The sequence below is a fragment of the Pelodiscus sinensis genome, chromosome 6 (assembly GCF_049634645.1).
Source record: "Pelodiscus sinensis isolate JC-2024 chromosome 6, ASM4963464v1, whole genome shotgun sequence".
Taxonomy (NCBI): Eukaryota; Metazoa; Chordata; order Testudines; family Trionychidae; genus Pelodiscus; species Pelodiscus sinensis.
This window is the reverse complement of record NC_134716.1, coordinates 43,120,505-43,141,227: the sequence shown is the minus strand read 5'-3', so window position 1 is coordinate 43,141,227 and position 20,723 is coordinate 43,120,505. Positions and strand designations below refer to the sequence as shown.

General features: G+C 42.7%; 2 protein-coding genes across 14 annotated transcripts in view; one reads left to right on the top strand and one right to left on the bottom strand.

Annotated features, from left to right (window-relative positions):
- FANCC (FA complementation group C) overlaps positions 1-20,723 on the top strand; it is a 170,917-nt gene that overhangs the window by 80,323 nt on the left and 69,871 nt on the right. For all 13 annotated transcript variants that reach the window (XM_075931816.1, XM_075931818.1, XM_075931810.1 and 10 more), the window contains 3 exons: positions 1,554-1,718; positions 4,503-4,659; positions 20,472-20,524. In XM_075931816.1, coding sequence (XP_075787931.1) covers positions 1,554-1,718; positions 4,503-4,659; positions 20,472-20,524 — 375 coding nt within the window. The remainder of the gene's footprint in view (positions 1-1,553; positions 1,719-4,502; positions 4,660-20,471; positions 20,525-20,723) is intronic.
- Positions 11,338-20,723, bottom strand: part of AOPEP (aminopeptidase O (putative)) — a 408,083-nt gene continuing 398,697 nt past the window's right edge. Inside the window, exons 18-19 of the transcript XR_001369118.3 lie at positions 13,220-13,643; positions 11,338-11,447 (exon numbers count right to left, since the gene is read on the bottom strand). The gene's annotated coding sequence lies outside the window, so the exon portion shown is untranslated. The remainder of the gene's footprint in view (positions 11,448-13,219; positions 13,644-20,723) is intronic.

Sequence of the window (20,723 nt, the reverse complement as noted above, 5' to 3'; positions counted from 1 at the left end):
GTTAAAATCCATTTGTGGGGAAGGTTGGTTTTTTATGAGACTCCAGATTGAAGAGGTCATTTTTGATGTTTTCCTGTTTGCTGTACAGGATGCTGATCAGGTGGTTCCTCAGTTTTTTAGATAGTGTATGGCATAATCTCTCTCTGTAGTCTGTGCAGCATGTAGATAGTATTGGATTTTTCACCTTCAGTCCATTTGGTATGATGTCCATCCGTTTGCATTTGGAGAGAAAGATATCTGTACTTGTGCAAGTTTCTTCATGAGGTTGATAGATTTCCACTCCATATGGCTAAATATAGTGCCTTGCATGGTGTCAAGTATCAGAGGGGTAACACGGCTACCCCTCTGATACTTACACCTATTTCAATATTCATTTTTAAACTGGAGATATTAAATTGTAAATTTGGAAGATTTCGAAAATATATCATGTAACATTTCTCCACTGTAATAGAAATCAGACTCTTAACAAATCACAGTTCTTATTGCTGAGTATGAACACTGTAAATAACTATACAGGCAGTCCCCGGGTTACATGGATCCGACTTACATCGGATCCCTACTTACAAACGGGGTGAGGCAACCCCACACTAGCTGCTTCCCCCCAGCAGACCAGGGAGACGTGGAGCGGCTTTTCTCAGCAGACACCTCAGCTTGAGAATAAAGGACTGAGGGAAGTGAGGTGTGGGAGAATAAAACTGAGCTCTGGAGAAATGTTTGGCTAGAGTTTCCCCTACAATATGTACCAGTTCCGACTTACATACAAATTCGACTTAAGAACAAACCTAGAGTCCCTGTGTTGTACGTAACCGGGGGACTGCCTGTAGTCTTCATGAATGAGGGTATTAGAAATTATATTGATTTTATCCATTAATACCCCTTTTCCAAGAGGATGTCTCTCTTCAAAAGAAGATCCATATCTACAAAATATAACTTATTAAATGTTATTTCCAAAGTTCATATTTGTGGGTACCAACAAATAATTTTGTACATAAGCTGTGAAATACTTATTTTTATATATGTCATTGCTAATTTTGGATACACAGTTAGCACCCTCCTGCCAGTGTAAAGAAGACTAGCTCACAGACATTTACCTTCCCCTCCCCCCATCCCCCTTCTGTTCTGAAATTTGATTTGTCCTTTTCATATGTGTTCATTTTTTTAATTGTATCCTTTGGTATATATGGTTGTGACAATTTTCTTCCACTATTTGATCTGAGGAAGTGGGTCTGGCCCACGAAAGCTCATCACCTATTAAACCATCTTGTTAGTCTCTAAAGTGCTACTCAGTCCTGTTTTTTGTTTCAGCTGCACCAGACTAACACGGCTACATTTCTACCACTATTGTAGATAGTGAACGTTTGCCAGCACTTTGGAATTCTTTTCAGTATGTTTACTATGGTCCTCAGTACAAACATACAGAAATTTTGGTGGATTTAAGAATTTGCATCTCAGAATACTTCAGCATTTACTACAATAAATAGATATTTTCTTAACTTTAGATTTTAACACTTCTGTTTCTCCCTCCCTAAAATAAACGTTTTTTATTTCTCCAGAGTTTCAGATGATTATGTAAATGCAGTGTCTCTTTTCTGCGTACCTCTTATCACGTTGCCTGATGTGACTCCTCTACTGGAAGCACTCCTTACCTATCATGGAGGTGGATCACAAGAAGTTCTCAGCTCAGAGTTTTTAGAAGCTGTGAATGAGACATTTTTAAAGTAAGTAACATAGACCATAAAGATTATGCCTTCTTACTAAAAATAATAGTAGCTGTGTTCAGTTGAAATTAATATTTGGTGAATTTTCAGGCTGGATGCATTGAATAGCTACTCTCTTCTAACAAAATATTTTCTTTTTGCCTAAATAGCAGAGCTGAAGTTGGAAGGAAAATACCGATTTCAGATTTCTGATGGGCTATTTCATTTCTACTTTCCCTTATAATATGTACTAGGCATTGTTATTGTCATTGTCTTTGTTTTTTAGATTTTGCTTTTCATTGAGAGTTTGTATCTCTTTGCCATAAATGTGCTGGATCTTTCCTAACTTTAGAAATTACAGCTCAGGATTTAATTTTGTGTCCTTGCATACTAAAAATCTGTGTTATATTCTTGTCTTTGTGTTGCTCAATAGTTCCCATATTTGTTGAGAACTTGTTTCTTGACATTTTCAAGTCTTGTATCTCCCAGCAGATTATTTTTAACTAGACTCTTTCTTGAATAAAATTATGACATGTAGAATTGTTTATACTTCTGCCATCTTGGTGGTCCAGTTTTTGCAAGAGAATAGCTCATGGAGGAAGAATAGCCGATTGAAGTTGAACCTGAGCAAGAGAGGTGTGATGTTAATGAGGAGAGAAAAAATACTATGGGAAGTTTGTAGTTGCGATGCATTCTCCTTTGGTTGAAGGTACATACCCACAACTGATCATTTCAGTCCATAGGTTAGGAATGCTTTTGGATTTCATGATGAGGCTAAGCGCTCACCTAAGTGTCCACAAGTAGCTTTCTACAATCTCTGGTTAGCAAGGAGACTTCATCCTACCTTGGCAGATGATGACTTGGTTTCAGTTGTACAGGCATTTGTCATCTTTCAGCTGGACTCACAACAATGGTAAATACATCTGAGCATGAAGCCATCTTAGGAAATTCCAGCTAGTACAGAATGCACCATTATATCTCCTAAGCACTGTGGGCTACTGCAAGCACATCAGACCTGTCCTCTGTTCTTTATGCTAGCTTTACATATAATATCAAGTCTTACTGAAAACCTCAAACCTGATTTTCAAGGCACTCAGGATCCTGGGTATGGATATCTTTTAAAATATCATTTGAAAGTCCAGGTGGACAACTCTGCTCCTCAGGTACAGTGGAGCTGTACATCACAAGGGTAAACTTTATCTCTAAAGGAAATTTTTGGAGATTTTTAGAGCCAGTCATAGATTGCAGAACAAATTCCTATAGAACTAAGGATTAGCACAAACCCCACAGGCTTCCTTTCCAGGGCAGATGGAGGGTCTGTGGCTCCTCATGGCTGCCTGCGTTGATCTTACCCTGACCTTGCTCCTGTTTCCTGGCTGGCTGGGGTGGGAGGGCGGCACTGGGCCTATGATATGTGGACAGGACAGGCCCATCCACTCTCCAATAGAATCTTTGAGACCTGGTGATTTAACTTTTGAGTCTGGACTTTCACGGTGTCTACTTGTGGTCTTGAATATTTCTTCCATTTCATGAAACTACACCGTTGAAATGAAATCTCTGGGCCTTATTTTAAAGATTTTAATGTGACTTGTATTTAATCACTTTTTGTGTAGACCACTGAAGAAGACTATATTCATACTTAAGCCCGAATCTTCACATGCTGAATGTTCCTCTGAACACAGCAGTGTCTTGCAGGGGCAACTGCTGCTCCTCACAACCCAGACTAATAATTCTTTCTCCTTTCTGCATCTCATGAGACCAGATATCTTAGAACATTCCTGTGATAAAATGTTTGTGTGTTTTGATTGGAGAGAGGAATCCTTTTGTGAGCACAAATGAGGGTCCTTATAATTTATATATAGAAACAACTTCTATGTGATGTTTGTTCATATGGTAAGCAGATTCTTGAAAAGTTTGATCTTGGAAGTAGCTTAAGGAAGAGGGTCATTCAGTGAAACTGAAAGATTTTGTCAACTAAAATATAAGGTTCTAGACCTAACAATGATTATAGTATCCTTCACCTATGTTTTCTAGAGAGAAAAGGGTGTTTTCTTCGGATGCACTGAAGCCTTTGCTGGAGCCTGTCTAATACATTTGAAACTTTTTGCTCATCTGTCAATTATAATGTATGTCTGCACTAAACTGAGCATAATCTAAGGCTGAAATCGCTGGGCATTTTCTGCCATAATAGATGATAGAAGAAAAAGTAGCTGTTACTCTAGACACAATGTTTTCTGAACCAATCCTCAGGCTGTCTGAAGTGTTTTATAAAAGCCAACAAAAGAAAACAAAATCCTCCTCCCTGAAATTTCCAGTTATGGCAGTTATGTAACTTTTAAAAGACATTTTTGGAAATGATGAATTCCTCATATATTTAAAGGATCCTCTGAGAACCTTCTTCCCAATTCTCCTCAAAGTACCTATGATAGCCCGAAGAATAAATTTAGATAAGGAAGGCTGGACACTACTTCCTCTGGAGCCCATCAGTATTGTTTGAGTGGTTCAGATGAGATTGCTGAAGTTGAACAAAAGTCAAATTTTCCTCAAGGAGCCTAGTAATAGCAAAATAAAATGTTGCATTGGTAGTTAACAACTTCTAATTTATCTTTGTACATCACATAATCTTTTAGTGGCTCAGTTTCCCCATTTGTAAAAAGTGGGTAATAATTAGGAATGTGCTTTCTCCTAAAATTGTAGAAAAGTATGTATATGTGAAATAATATTTGTCTTGATATTCAATTATTTTAAATATTTATTCATTTCATGGCTCAATTTGTAGAAAACAATATTTTCCCATTAACTCAGGAAGAAGATTGCCCTCTCTGAATCAGCTATCATAAGCTTGTGGCTTCGTCATCTGCCTAGCCTTGAAAAAGCAACACTGCATCTTTTTGAAAGGTTGATTTCCACTAAGACAAGTTCACTGGAAGAAGTAGCATGTATCGTAAAAGATTCATTACTGGTATGTACTGTGGTTAATATATGACATTTTTTATACTGCAGAATCTCCAAATATTTCTCTCCTGTACAACATCACTGAAGTCCCACAACTTTATGGGGTGGAGTAGCTGTTGTCAGGTGGATAGCTTAATTACATTAGAGGAAAGAGGAGAAATTTTTGGACTGAATACCGTGGTAAATCCCTACTCTAATGAAATATGTTAAAAAAGTCCTCAAATAATAGGATGCCATGGCATGAAAATCTTCATCCACAGACCAGCAGAAGATAAACAGAAATGGGGTCTGATTTTTCTGAGGTGTTGAGCACTCAATTTTCCCTTTCAAATTGTAGAAAAAATTCCGTTTGGGGACATACTCAGATCTGTCTCAGTTTGTATCTAGTATTCCATGTAGTTAAAATATTGAAAAGGCAATGGTTAAATTGCTATATTGGGTCCTTATGGATTATTGAATTTTGGGGATACACATTTACTTTCTTAAATGAAAACTCTTGAGCAAAGAGTTATTAATTGAAAACACTATAACCAATTTAGATTTTTAAAACAATTATTCTATTACATAGTACACCAATTCCATCCAACAGATTTAGACATGTATAGTGATTTGGCACCTGGTTACCTGAGATGACAAAGTCTTCCATTAACAAAAATAGTAATAAAATCCTTTTATGAAAGTAATACATTTCAGGATGTACAGATATATTGTACGCAGGCATCTTGTGTTATGAGAGTGAACCTGAGGCATGGATCCTCTGAAATGTGGTATATATGATACAATAATCACACAATTGGAGGGCTTTGCTCCCATATATCTTTTTAACATTTAAAAATTCTTCACTCTTTTTTGAGTATTTGTACATGTACATTCCACTGTAAGAGTCTGCACAGAGGATGCCCATTGAGGCAGGTTGTGCATACTCTGTTTTTGTATGCTGCTTCATCTGTGTATATATATATATATATATATATTTTAGAGATCTGTGTATCTGTTTGTGAGTTCATGTTATTATGTGTCTGTAAGTTTGTTTCTTTCAAGAACTCCTCCTTAATGGGAAGAACTAGGATCACCAAATTTTGTATGCAGTTACGTCTTATCATAACTTAAAGCAAGGTAGGGTTTGGTTGTACCAAGAAGTGCTGGGAAGGAGACTGTTTTCCATATCATGGGAAGGCAGGGACACAGAGTGGAGGGTTGCAATACTGATAGTGGTCATTGGGGGCAGTGAGATAGCAGGGAAGAACTGCACTACAGAGAGTCCAGTGGGGTAAACCATGCCACCAAGGGAGTAGCCAGTAGGAGTGGAGCACTGCCATCTTACCTGCCACCAGATCAGGTAAGTAGCCTTAGCGCGGGGGGAGGAGGAGGGAGGATAGGGAGAAACAGAAGGTCCCTGCGAGCTCAGGGGGGAGGCAGAAGGACCCTGCTGGCCATCAGGGGTTGGGAGGAGAGAAAAGTCCCCCACTGGCTGGGGGAGAGAGAGGACCCTTGACAACTGGGAGTGGGGAAAGCCCTACCAGACCTCCCACCCTGAGCCCCTCCTCACCTTCCAACCCTCACTCTCTCACCCCTCCCATATCCCTGGCTTCCTGCCATGCTCCAACATCCCCAAAGACCTGACCTGGTTCCTGCACCTCCCATACACTGCCAGCCCCCTATCCTGAAGGACCTGAGTAACATTGGTTAAATCTTTTAGTGCAGATGTAAGAGGAGCTGTGCAGCCCCCATTTGCTTCTTACTCCTAGTGATGGTTGTTGGCATGCTTTTAGTGTTGATATAGCAAGTTCTTCCTTAATTCCTTGCATACAAAACTTTTTTCTTAGATGTGAGTAGTTAAGATAAAATGTAATATAGATAAGCATTAGTATTAAGTTTCAGTTTTTAAGTCTTTTTTACAAGATTCGAATTAGGATGTGAAAGTGTAGCTGTGTACATGGTTAACCAATGAGCCTATGCCAGACCCAGGCCCACGAAAGCTCATCATCTAATAAACCATCTTGTTAGTCTTTTAAGTGCTACATAGTCCTGTGTTTTGTTTCAGCTACCCTAGACTAACACGGCTACATTTCTATCACTATCCCAGTCTTTGGCACCATACCTTCTGGCATTGCTGCAAGGACAGTGGCTGGTGGCCTGATATCCGTGGAACCCGTGTGGTTTACCCAATCATCCCAGTCTGCTCAAGTCAGTTTCAGGAGCATCTGAGAGAACTTCAAAGTTGGTGTCTCAGCCTTGGACTTCACATGCTCCAGACAGGGAGTCAAGAAATCATTCTGAAGATGTTCCTGAGGTGACATACCAGACTTCCTTACAGATCCAAAACCCCTCTTCCCCCATTTGGCAACCATCTTTCCCACTTCCTGAATGGTCTGCGGACCATTCTGGCCTGAGACATCTCAGTAGATACCTACTGAAACTCAAATTCCGTATCATCTACTTGTCCTCCATTATTCCAGCTCTAGATTCTGGAGATTGGTATTCTGTCCTCAACCTGAAGGACACGTAGTTCCACATGGCAATCTTTCCAGGTTACAACATTTTCTTTGGTTTATGGTAGGGACCACTTTCTATCAGTTTATGGTCCTTCCCTTTAGCCTGACTACAACACCAAGGCTACATCTAGATTGGCATGATTTTCCATAGGTACCTGCTACAGCTCAGGAGTCTGGGCCTGGAACATACTTCCATCAGAGTGTATCTTGCAGCCACCTCTGCTTTTCGTGACCCTAGGTAGGTGGTGTGCTCCCATGAAATGATGGTGAGATTCCTGTGGGGCCTTGAGTGACTGCACAGGTGTAAAACCCTGTCCTGTAGTGGGACCTCAGCCTGGTCCTCTCCTGGCTCACTGGGCTGAATCACTTGGATCCCTGCACCTTTTCCTACTTGTCCTGGAATGGACATGTGTGACATATCTTGAAGAACAATTACAGAAAGGTAGGTAACTTTCTTATTGGTTGCCTAAGCTGTTCTGTACTGTAGATGATGTATAGCATGCTTTCAAGCTACAAAATTGCTAGCAGTGACCCTGTGTATGCATCAGTTCTGAAGATATCAGGAGATTCTGTAAATGTATACATTTTCGGTTCCCTCTTTTTCCCATGGAAAGTGGTCATGGGATAGTATCTCTCCCATAATCCATTTAATACAACTTTCTTATCCATCCGTCCATCTGCATTTCTTAACCCATTGTTCACCATAGTATCTAGGTACTGTACATAGCTTACAGAAAACATTGGTTCCAGATAGAAAGAAAGCAAAATCTCTCTTTAATACTGATTTTTTTAGATATAAAAGCCTTCACATCAAGAGCCCCTCTGCAGGATTTGGGCCATATTGTGCTTGGCACTTTCTTATTATGCATATTTCATATTCCTTGCTTTATTGGTAGGAAGCAGTGCTATAAGAGCCAAGAGTATACAAAAGGGATATTAGGGTACAGTTGAGAGAGTGAAGGCAAGCTTGAACTTGGGGTATAGCAAGGTAGAAAGAGCTGGTAGAGTAAATTATGTGATCAGAGCAATGATCAGTGAGTCTAATAATTCCCTTAAGTGTTCTATTTTAAGGGATATTTAGAATATAGTAGGTGGAAATGTTGGCTCTACCAGTGTGATGAATATCCCATCTAAAATATATTTAGAACATTTATTTAGAGATATGTGTAGTGGGGCGCAGTGGCCTCCCATCGACCCGGAGGCAGAGGAACCCCTCCAGGAGCCATTTTCTGTGCAGCATAGCCCCTCCTCGTCACCTGACTGGAAGTCGGGGCAGGCCTAGGACCATAAATAACCAGGCTAAGAGCTCAGTCTGGGCCCAACCTCTGGAGGAGCCAGAGGCCTGCATAGAGCTCCCTGCCTGGGAGGCAGAGACTTGGCCCAGGCATCCAAGAGTGGCCGGCCTAGAGGACCTGCCTGAACCCCGACCCCAGCCTGTACCCCGGGACTGTGGGAGCCCACCGGATCCGCAAGGACCACCAGCTGGGTCATTCTCTGAGGACCAGCCGAACCCCAAGGACCAGCCGAACTGCCTGCTGTGGTCAGAGCGGACCTGAAAGAGGCTGAGAGCTGGAGCGGACCACCAGGACCCCAGCTGGATGAGACCAACCTTGACTCCCCGAACCTTGACTCTGCCAGAAGTCCAGGTACCTGTTGAAGGGGAGAAGGGAAATGGCCCTGGGAGTAGTGAGGGTTGTTAAAGGCCTGAGGCCAGTGGGTTGCGGTGTAGTGCCCCCGCTGAGCCCACAGCAGCTACTCTGGTGCTTCTAGGGCGCTGGGCCAGGGCGCAGTGGAGTGGGAGGGCCTGCGCCACCCACAACCGGGTGGCAGTCTCCCCCTCATCGCTACCACAGGCAAATGGCTTGCCACCTTCCTGAACAAGGAGACCCCACACCTGTGTTTGTTGCCCCTCCCTGACCTAGGGCTAGGGCTCCCTAGACTGCTAAACTGTTTGTTTGCTGCCCAGCTTGGGACAAGGCCTAAACTGCTGGACTAGTACTTGCTGCCCTGCCCTGAAACAGGGCCAGGGCTCCACTAATTAAGGGATTATTGCTTCTGCCTGAGACAGGCCAAGGGCATACTGAACTTGTGGTGGACTGTGTGCTGCCCCGCCCTGACCTAGGGCCAGGGCTATTTGAACTGATAAATTCTCTGTGTGTCTTTGTTGCCCCGCCTGAATCAAGACTGAACCTTATGAACTAGTCTCTTAACAGGGGGATTGTCTGCAGCCCTGCCCAGACCAGGGCTGGGGACCTGAACAGATTGTTTGTTGCCGCCCTGCCTGAACCAAGGCCTGGGCCTATGAACTAACTGTGCCTGTTGCCAGCCCTAAGTGAGGGTTAGGCCCTTATACTGACTGGGGTTTTCTGCCTGCCCTGTACTAGGGGGAGTGCACCTGAACTATTGGCCTCTCACCCCGACCTGAAGCAAGGCCAGGGGTTGAACCATTTGCCTCTTGTCTTTAACCCAACCTTGCTTCAGGTCATGAACTCCTGACTCAGGGACTATTTTAAGCAGGTGTGCAGTAGGGTGGAGCGGCCACCCACCAGCCCAGAAGGAGGAGGTACCCCTCCGGGAGGCCTACCCAGTTTACGTATGTTAGTATGTGTTTTGTTTGATTGATTATGACACTTCCAGGATGTGACCTCTGTGTGCCTTTATGGTTCATGGCAATTACAGTACAAAATGAGCCAAAATTAATGATTAATTTAGACTCTCCTTCCTATTTGCAATAAAAACAATACAGCAAGGAAAAAGTAACCAGAAAAAAATTGGTTATGTGGCTGAATTGGGTAAGGTGAGTAAGTTTCTTCAGAACTGCATCATCTGAGCCATTTATCACAATGAATTATCTGAGTGATGTAACTGTAAGTAACTATCTTAGGGCAAGTCTACACTTCAGCACTGTATCAGCGCAGCTGTAGTGTATTTGCTGACGGGGGAAGCGCTCTCCCATTGGCATAATTACTTCTCAGTGAGAAGCGATTGGCAGAGAAGCATCTTCTGCTGACATAGCACTGGTGTGGACAGCATGAAACTTGGGTTGGTTGTTGAGGGAGGGCTTTTTCATATCTGTGAACAACTAAAGTTGGATCAACTTAAGCAAGAGTGTAAATATCTCCTCTTCCTTTAGATATCACAGTATCCTGATAGATGACGACTCTGCTTTACTATGAAAGAAACTTGATATCCATTACTATTACATTTGGAATCTAATTGTAATTGGAGTGGAATGGGCTAGTAATTTTGTATTTTATTTGGCATGCTGTTAATTATTTTTCCTCCTTTTGAGCGAAACTGGACTTAGTATTAGAAATTGTGTAATTGCTAGAAAGTCATAAAAACAAAAGATACGTGTTATACACATTGCAAATACTGATATGTCCTACATTAATATTCTTTAGCATATTAAGAATTGGGAAGGCTTGCATTTTCCATAAGGGTTAAAGTGTACTTAAGTGTATATTTATATGTGTGTGTGTGTGTGTGTGTAAGTATGTTTGTGTAATATCTGTGTGGTGGTACACTAAACTTAAGCCAAATTTTTAATATGCAAATTAGATTTTTTTACGTACCTTCCTTTACATATACATTTCATACCTTTTACAGTCCGTGCTAGATGCATAAATAGGCAAATCAGGATCAGTAGTATGTCTGCTGATTTTAGTTGGTACTTTTTGGAAGCAGTAATAGTAATGTGCCTTTGAAAGGTAGGGCACAAAAATTGGATACTAAGATTTGGAGTTGACCCTGGTTCCTATGCCCCTACATTGCCCTCTTTCTTTGACTGATTCACATAATTATCTTCTGGCTAGATCCAGAGTCATCTTTCACAACTAGATTTACCAATGAAAGAGGCAGAGAATTGTGAGAAAGATGGGAGAGGTGTGAGAGAAACTGGGAGAGGCAAGACAATTTTGTTTTAAACTGAATTTCCTTGGACAGAATCTTAGCTAAGTAAAGTTCAACAGATGCAATTAATTTCCTTAACAGTGTATATTATAAAAGAATCCAGCCTCAAAAGGATATATTTGAGTGGAAACATTGGGAATTGTGTGGATTAATTTCACTTGTGCTCTTGGTGAATTCCTCATGCTCTTCACTACAAGAGTTCTATCTATAAAAGATTAAATGGTATTTTGTTTTTAAAAGCCATTGAAAATAAATTCAGTTTGTTTGCAGCAAATTCTGACTGACTCTTCCTGTTGCCTGTTCATGAAGTAGTTTCCTCTAACATTCTGTGTGTGGGGGGCCCCAGCTTTTCTCTGTAAGTGCTCCTACAGATTCTGGTCCATGGATACTGCAAGATGAGAGAAATCCAGATTACAGAGGTTCAGCCTGTGGTTGTTTATGTAAAGCACATTAAGACATAACTGATATGAGTTTTACTTATACATACGTTCAGACTAAGACACACACACACAAAAGCACGTACTCATGTTTTGTCCCTTATTCATACATGTATTTGATTTTGTGTTAAAAAATCAGCATTTTTTATTCCTATTATCAGTTGTGAAACAGAAAAATGCGTAATAAAGTAGCTGAATTTTACATTGCGTGTGTGTGTGTGCCTATAGCATCTCTGCTATAATGTTGCAATGCAATTTTTTGCATTTTATTTCCCTTTAAAAACAAAAAAAATTGTCAGTGTTTTTGATTGTATGAGAAAGATACATCTTAATATATAATCGTTAGATCGGGGGTTCCCAGACTTTTTGACACGGGGACCAGTAAATCCATTCATGAGCTTTTGGAGGACCGGTAACATTCATTTGCATATTTGCAAATTCATTAAGCGAATGATGAATATTCAAATAAGTTGTTTCTGGTCCACGCAAAGCCCCCAGTGCCAGCGTTAGCAAAACTTTTGATACAGCCACCCACTATATTCTTGCCAGCAAGTTAAGGGAATATGGATTGGATAAATGGACTGTAAGATGGATAGAAAGCTGGCTGGATCAGGGTTTCCCAAACTTTTTACTTTAGTTGGAACCCGTTTTTTTTCAATACTGTTTTTTACAGCCCAAAAATATAAACGCATATAAAAAAAAGAATGAAAAATGAATAAATTTTCAATGTTTCACCTGGCTGCATCCTTCGCCCAGCCTGGGCCAGGGTTTGGGGGACCTAGCGCCGCATGAGCACTCCAGGAGCTGGGAGCAGGAGCAGATTGGGGGTAGGGTATCTGGCTAGGAGGAAGGGTCCAAGGAAGGGTAGGGTTGCCAGGTGTCTGGTTTTGTACCGGACTGTCCGGTATTTTAAGGTTTTGTCTGGGAAAGAAATCGAGAAATTACCAGACATATAAATTGTCTGGTATTTTCTAATTAGGTAAGTTTTATTATAATTAGGTGTATCAATCCTTAGCGGTGAACTGCCTGGCTGGTAGATGTGCTCACGCTGTGCCAGGCAATTCGCAACTACTCGAGGGAGGGTATGTGGGGGCACGGGGCAAAATGGAATCCCCGGCCAGACTCACTCTTCTGCCAGGGTCTTCAGGCTCTGCATGTGCCCAGGTGAGTCCCGCTCCCCCCTTCTCCTGATCTCCCCAGTCCAGCCCTGCTGCCCCCGTCCAGCCCTGCTTCTGGCGGCTGGTTCCCCCTGTCCCCCACCAATCTCCCCTAGTCAGCCCCACTCCCCTGAGGATCCCCCCAACTAGCCCCGCTGACTGTGTCCAGACCTGCTTCCAGCAGCTGGTTCTCCCATCCTCATCCTCCTGATCTCCCCCGGCCAGCCCCCCTGGCTCCTGTCCAGTCCTGGTTCCATCATCTGCCCTCCCCGATCTCCACTGGACAGCCCCACTACTCCCAATTCTGCTTCTGCTGCCTGCCCATCTCCACGGGACAGCCCTGCTACCTCCAATCCTGCTTCTGCCGCTTGCCCTCCCCGATCTCTACGGGACAGCCCCGCTGCCCCCAACCCTGCTTCCCGGTGGCCGGTTTCTCCCCTTCCCTCCTTCCAGCCCACCCCGTTCTGCTCCCCTCCTGGCAGCCATGCTGAGGCCCGGTATTTTTTTCCCATGGCCCGGTGCTGGGCTGTGGCCCATAGTTTGGGAAACACTGCATTAGATCATACCTGCAGTTCCAATATCCTGTAGTTTGGCTGTGCATTCCAGGTGAATTCTTCTCCATATATCATGCAGATTTTGAAATTGAAGGGACACGGGTTCAGAAGTTACGTTGTCAGTTCTGCAAAGCTTTTTTGATGCTATTTCACATGTGTGGGGGAGAGTTTTCTAAGGTAAATGCAAGATGAGATCCTATGTTATGTTTTGAAGATTAGGTGGCATCCTGAAAATCCATCTTCTTCAAGTTCTGGTCCCTATGTTCTCCAGGAGAATTTTGAAAGCAGTGTCGGTTGGTCAGCATATGTCTCTTGGCTTACCTTGTGACTTTGGCCAAGGAGATAAAGGGTGAGGGAGACGATTGTGTCTCTAGTTCTTTCTCACTGCTGCTTGATCTGGATTGAAACCCCCAATGTCCAGAGCTTCAACTTTCTTCTGTGAAAATAAATGTAGATATCTGTAAATAGCTTTTATATTCTAGCATTTTAAAATCTTATCTGATCATTTTAGTGTTTTATAATTAGTCTTCTTGATCTAGGTAGCCTTCTTCCCCCTGTACCTCTTTTGGGTACTGGACTATGTCTAGTACCCTAGGCTTCAAAATTTGTTTCCTGTATGCAGTTCTTCTCAGTCAGTGATGACTCCCAGTATTGCTTATATTACCTGAAAAGCTCCAGTCAAGGCAAGGTACAGTATCTGCTTTTCTTTCCCCTGCCATACCCAGAAGGGCAGGAACTTTCAGGCCGTCCTTGAATTCCATCGTGGGAAGGGCTTATTTGACAAGAAAGAGCCTGTGAATGTTATCATAGGTCAGATCATAACCAGCTCCAGAATGCCTGTCAAGATTTTTCCCTCTCCTAGGCCACGCCTTGTGCTTATGTCACACTTTTTACAAGATTCCATCCTCATTGCCTACAACCATGGCTACAACCATGGCTTCAAACTGTGTACTTGCCAAACTGGAAGTCCAAGAGCTCTCCTTTCTTGGCATCTGTATACAGGCAGTCCCGGGTTAAGTACAAGATAGGGACTATAGGTTTGTTCTTAAGTTGAATCTGTATGTTGAATCTGTATGTAAGTCGGAACTGGCGTCCAGATTCAGCCGCTGCTGAAACTGATCAGTTTCAACAGTGGCTGAATCTGGAGGCCAGTTCTGACTTACATACAGATTCAACTTAAGAACCCCAGGCATCCCCAAGTCAGCCGCTGCTGAAACTGATCAGCAGCTGATTCCAGGAAGCCCCGGGCAGGGGCTTCCTGTAGTCAGCCACTGGTCAGTTTCAGCAGCGGCTGACTTGGGGACACTTGGGGCAGAGCAGCTGGGGTGCTGCTGGGTTGGTCCAGTAGCGCCGCCGCTGGACCAACCCAGCAGCACCCAAGCTGCTCTGCCCCAAGCGTCCTGATTCAGCCGCTGCTGAAACTGACCAGCAGTGGCTGAATCAGGACGCCTGGGGCAGAGCAGCTGGGGTGCTGCCGGGTTGGTCCCGTAGCGCTCAGAGCAGCGCTACGGGACCAACCGGCAGCGCTCCAGCTGCTGTACCACAGGCGCCCGGAGCAAAGCCGCGGAGCACGGGGGCAGCGGGACAGCCCAGACGCGCCGTGGCTGTCCTGCTGCCCTTTGGCTCCACGGCTTTGCTCTGCTTTGCTCCCCGTCCCCCTGGTCTGCAGACTGGGCTGCCCGCTGCCCGCGTGTTCCGCCGCTTTGCTTCCTCTCCCTGGTCTGCTGGAGACCAGGGAGAGGGCCCCGTTCGTAAGTGCGGATCTAACGTAAGTCGGATCCGCGTAACTCGGGGACTGCCTGTAAATGCTGAAATAAATCTGTTCCCTCTATTACCACTCCTGCTTCTACTGAATTTAATGCAAAACTAGATAGCGTGCAAGTTATTCTCATTCCAATTGGCCCAGATAGTTTTGGTTCCCTAATCTCGTACATATGTCCCAGTATCCTGGCTCAAGGGAGCAACAATATCAGGGTTCCCAACCAATGACTGTTCCATTTTGAAGCCTGATTTGTGAATGAGCATCATCCTTAGAGCAATTGTGTAAAGCTGTTCAGAACATCCTTACTAATAGTTACAAGGATTCCAATAGGATATATTACTTAGCTGTGTGGAAAAATTTCTCGGGGTGGACACATTCAAGACACATTTCTCCAGAAGCCACAGAAATTCCTTTCATTGTGTACTGTATTCTTTCCTTGAAGACAGCAGGTTTGTCCAACAGTTCTTAACAAGTCCACTAGACAGCAATCAGTGCATATCATTTGCCTTCACAAGGCTACTCCATCTTAGCACGCTGGCTGACTAGCAGATTCTGGAAAGGCCTAATCAGAACCTTTCCACATATTCTCTTGTTGCCCCAATACTTACTAAAACTCCTTTTAAACCATTAGGATCTTGGTCCGTATCTCCCCTATATATGAAGGCTATATTCCTGGTAGCCAACACTAGTCCTTATAAGCTGAGCACTTGGGTAGCCACTCAGCACAGATTCAAATGCCACTGAGTTGATTAACTCTCTGATTATTCTCTGCATAGATGGAAAAATTTAGAGGGTTTACTGGCCATCGTCTCAGCCAACAGGGCTGGTGAGCTTAGGGGATTTACAGCAGATCCTACTTGTATTACATTTAGGATCCTACCAAATGAACAGGCAGGGAAAACATGTCACGGAACCTGAAATCTGGTGTGTCCCTGTGAAATCTGGTCTATTGTGTGCTTTTATCTTCCACAGATTGATTGCATGGAGGAAACCAGCATTTCTCAAACTGAGAGGCCTGATCCCAAAGGGATTTGTAGGGAGGGTTGCAAGGTTATTTTAGGGGAGGCAGAGTATTGTCACCCTTACTTCTGTACTGCCTTCAGAGCTGAGTGGCTGGAAAGTGGCAGCTATTGATTGGACACCCAGCTTTGAAGGCAGCACCCTGCCAGCAACAGTGAAGAGCTAGCAATACCATGCCACCCTTCTGCATTTCTGCCTTCAAAGGTAGACCGCAGGAGAGTGGTGGCTGCTCCCTGAGGACACAGCTCTGCAAGAAGCAGTGCAGAAGTGAGGATGACAATACCATACCATGCTATCCTTTCTTCTGCAACTGGTGATGGCTCTGCCTTTGAGCAGGGTTTCCTGCTACCACTGCTCTCTAGCTGCCCAGTCCTGAAGGCAGTTTCCATCAGCAATAACACCACAACCCCCCTACAATAACCTTGTGCTCTCCTTGCATCCCCCAGCCCCCCGCATAATTCATTTTTGGATTAGGACCCCTCCAGTTACAACAGTGTTACATTTCAGATTTAAATACAGGCAGTCCCCGGGTTACATGGATCCGACTTGCATCGGATCCCTACTTACAAACGGGGTGAGACAACCCCACACTAGCTGCTTCCCCCCAGCAGACCAGGGAGATGCGGAGCGGCTTTTCTCAGCAGACACCTCAGCTTGAGAATAAAGGACTGAGGGAAGTGAGGTGTGGGAGAATAAAACTGAGCTCTGGAGAAATGTTTGGCTAGAGTTTCCCCTACAATATGTACCAGTTCCGACTTACATACAAATTCAACTTAAGAGCAAACCTACAGTCCCTATCTTGTACGTAACCCGGGGACTGCCTGTATCTCAAATCATGACATTTATTATTTTTAAAATCCCATGACTATGAAATTGATCAAAATGGACCATGAATTTGGTAGAGCCCTAACTATATTCCTTAAAGGCTAGGTTTCTTTGTTTACAACCTTAATTCACCCTCCCAGAGTAGTCTCTGAGTTTCATCTGAATCAGCCTATTCACTAAAATGTACTCTGTTCTTCCCAAAGTCTCGTGCATCATCAGAAAGGAGGTGGCCCTATCTTTCGATGTTCGATGAGCCATAGTCTTTTACTTGCAGAGAATGAGAACCATAAAAAATCTGAAACAAAATACAGGACTATGTAGCACTTACTCTGTTGGCTGTTGTCTAATCTTCTCTCTCCTAATGGGGTAAGAGTTCAAGCAACATCCATAGCATTGCTGCAAGATGTGTGTCTTTTTTGATATTTGTAAGGCAGCTGTTTATCAATTACCCATAGTGGAATATACATAAGGATCCCACTCAAAAAGAGAGAAAACTAGTTATTTTATAGTAAGTGGAGGTGTATGGGCCCTATCTGCATTCCATTATCTTCTATTCTTCCCCTCTTCTTTGCCTCATCTCTGATTCACAATGGAGACATGATCATTTTGTTCCGACATTTATCTCCTCATTTGGAGGCATGAGGTAAATCAGGGTGCCTATGCATCATCTGCTGTCTCATGTCTTATCCAGGTCACGTCTGCACTTGCTGCGCTGGAGATCAATTTTCTGGTGTTAAATTAGTAATGACCTGCTAAATTGAACACTGAGGATGCCCCTGGTCAGCAGTGGTACTCCTACTCCTTGAGAGGAGTAAGGGAAGCTGACAGGAGCATTTGTTCCTGAGCTTGGCTTATGGTATGTCAACTTCAGCTACGTTATTTTTGTAGCTGGAGTTGCGTACCTTAAGCTGACCTTCTGGGTCTAGTACAAACCTAGCTTTAGATTGGAAAGCTCCTTGGTGTTGGAGTCATCTTTTTTGTTCTGTGGTTGTACAATACCTAGCATAATAGGGTCTTGATCCATTACTACAGCTTCTAGGGACTCCAATAATACAAATAATGAATAACAACAAGCCATGGGATCTAGTAATGATCATGCTGTCGTGCTTCACCCTGCCAATGAGTTTCATGGAAAAGTTCTGTACTTTGCACAAAGCACTTGTAGTTTGGTGTTGCTCAAAGAACAAAATTTGGTCCTCTTTAAAACAGTCTCCACTACCAAGTGATAATGTGACCAATGTTGACCCACGAGCAACTAAATGACTTGTTTGCTTCTACTGTCAGTGTACTACTACTGTATTATGAGGAAAAGCACTACAGGTTGGACCTCTTGGTCCGGCACCCTCGGGACTTGACCAGCCCTGAAGGAGGGGATTTGCTGGACCACGAGAGGTCCCTCCCCTCCTGGTATGTGCTAAACTGCTTCCCCCACCTCCCTCTAGGGCTCCAGCCTGCCCCACTGCTTCCTGGCCAGCTCTCAGTCCCTGGGCTGAAGCTCTCCAGCTCCTAGTGGCCCTGCTGATTCCAGGCTAGAGCTTCACAGCCAGGGCTGCACGTCTGGGGCTGGAACTCCATGTTCGGGGATGAAACTGTGCAGCTTTGGCTGGAGCTTCCTGGCTGCTGCCAGGGCTGGAGCTGCACAGCAGCTGCCAACCTCCTGCTACTGCCTAGCTATTGGGACCAGATCTCTCCACTGAACCGCACCCCCCTCTCCCCACCAGAACTCCTGGCTGAGTCACCAACCCCCCTGCTACGCTCCTGTCCTGTGGCCAGAGCTCCCTATACCTGGACTCTGTGGTCCAGGAACATCTGTGGTCCTGCTGGACCAGAGAGTCCCAGTTAAGGGAGATACAACCTGAAGCAATAGTCAGGGTCCTGTGATATCTGTATGAAATTTGACCTAAATTTTAAAGCAAGGGACCTGAGGCCTATGAACTCAGATACAGAAGTTTGGAAATTACATCAGTTTCAAATAAATTAAATATGGATTTTTTAATCAAATATGAAAACTTGATATAACCAGCACACTATTCATTGGGTTGCTTAATAAAAATATTGATAAAAATTAATTAACTCTAATTATATGTATATGGGATAGAATGTGAAAGTGTCATGAAGTGATAATTTCATAAAGCTTTTCTGATTATTGCCTTAAAACTTATGTATACATTGATCTTCTTATGTGCAAGTCCAAATGATGTTATTTTAAGATTCACGCTATAGCTTAAAAAAAATCAAAACAAAACAAATGGTTCAATTAAATTATTTACCCTAAAATACCATAGTACCATAAAATAACAATATTTTCCTGTAAAAATTATGTCCACTTAATTTGTCCACCTAGTTTTCTTCCGAACAATGGATGCTGGTGACTTCAGCCTTGAAGCAGAGCTGCATAATGTTTTTCACACGTGCCTAAAGAGATGGCTGTGAATACTCTTGAACGCTAGGTGGCATACATTCAATATGACAACTTAACTACAGATGTATGCTTGAAAAATGATTGTTAAAACATGAAAATGAGGTGCCACCTAATATTTCCAATATGGTAAAGACAAATGTGAGAAACAAGGAGCTAGCCTTTCCAGAGCTTTCCTAAACAGTTTATATTAATGGCTATCTTATTTTTTAAAGGTTTATGTGTCTGGTAAATTCTTCTTTTACCTATAAACCATTTTTAAAATTATCTTTTACTAGTTTCTTTGGAGTTTGAACTAGATGCCCAGAATTTTTCTTCAGGCAGGTGCTTCATGCACTTTGGAAAAAGGCCATGACAGTAAATACCACATGAAAACACAGTATTTCATCCCTGGATCTTGAAGTCTACAAAACACTTTATTAGATACTTGGAAAAAAATTAGAATTATTCTTAAGGTTTGCTTTCTTACAAAATCTTCAGATGTTTTCCTTCACAAAAATTATGCCTGTGTCACTTCTTTGTTTTATAAAAATTAAAATCAGGTTTATGCAAGTATTTGTTGCCTATTGTGATGATGATTTATGTGAGCTATCATATCATGTCACAGAGAAGATGAAAACTTCATTAATTTAAAAACGTATTTTTGATCTCTAAGAAGCAGTAAATGCTTTTAGGTCACCTTAGAAATGCCACGATGCATGGAATTATGAAAAAATGTCAGGCCATAGTGTGTGTTGTAATTGTAGTTGCTGAATTATGGGAGATAAAAGAAGGCAGATTAATTTATTGTAATGAGTTTTGTTGATGTAACCGGGACATCAGATTGCATCCAAAAGGGATAGTATACACTACAGGTTAAAGAAAAGGAAATGTTTAAACGCCTGCTCTTGTCTCTTGCTTGTAGGAGTAACATTATAGCCTCCCTTTTCATCTGTCTGCCACCTTTAAAAGTTTTTAGTGTTACTTGTCATACACAGTTCTGGATACCATATCTGTACATTTTGAACTGTCTAGTCTCCCTATTATAACTGTCAGTCTCATTCCTTATTTCTTGTTTTTAAGAAGTCTAATCCTGAGAGATGCGGAACCCTTTATAGGGTTTGGTCCAAGATCTCTAGTTTAGTAACTGCACGGTAGTGTGTCCACTAGCAGTGCTGTACATTTTAAAAGGAAATCTAAATGTGTATACGTTGTATCCTTCTTTGTGTATAATTTTCTTCTGTTTTTCTTTTTGATAGCCACAAGTATCATGCCAACCTGCCATCTTCAGAATTGTTGATGAAATTTTCAAGTAAGCTTTGGTAGCTTTTATAGGATAAGATTTTATTTTTTCCAACTTCTTGACTTAATGTTGGTATGAGGGGTCTTTTGGTTATAAACATAGAGGACTGAGAGTTAGGAATTTTGGGGCCTGGCTGTGTCACTGTTTGGATATGTAATCTTAGTTTACCGTTCTGTAAAATGAATATAATACTGGTGTTGTGTAGTAT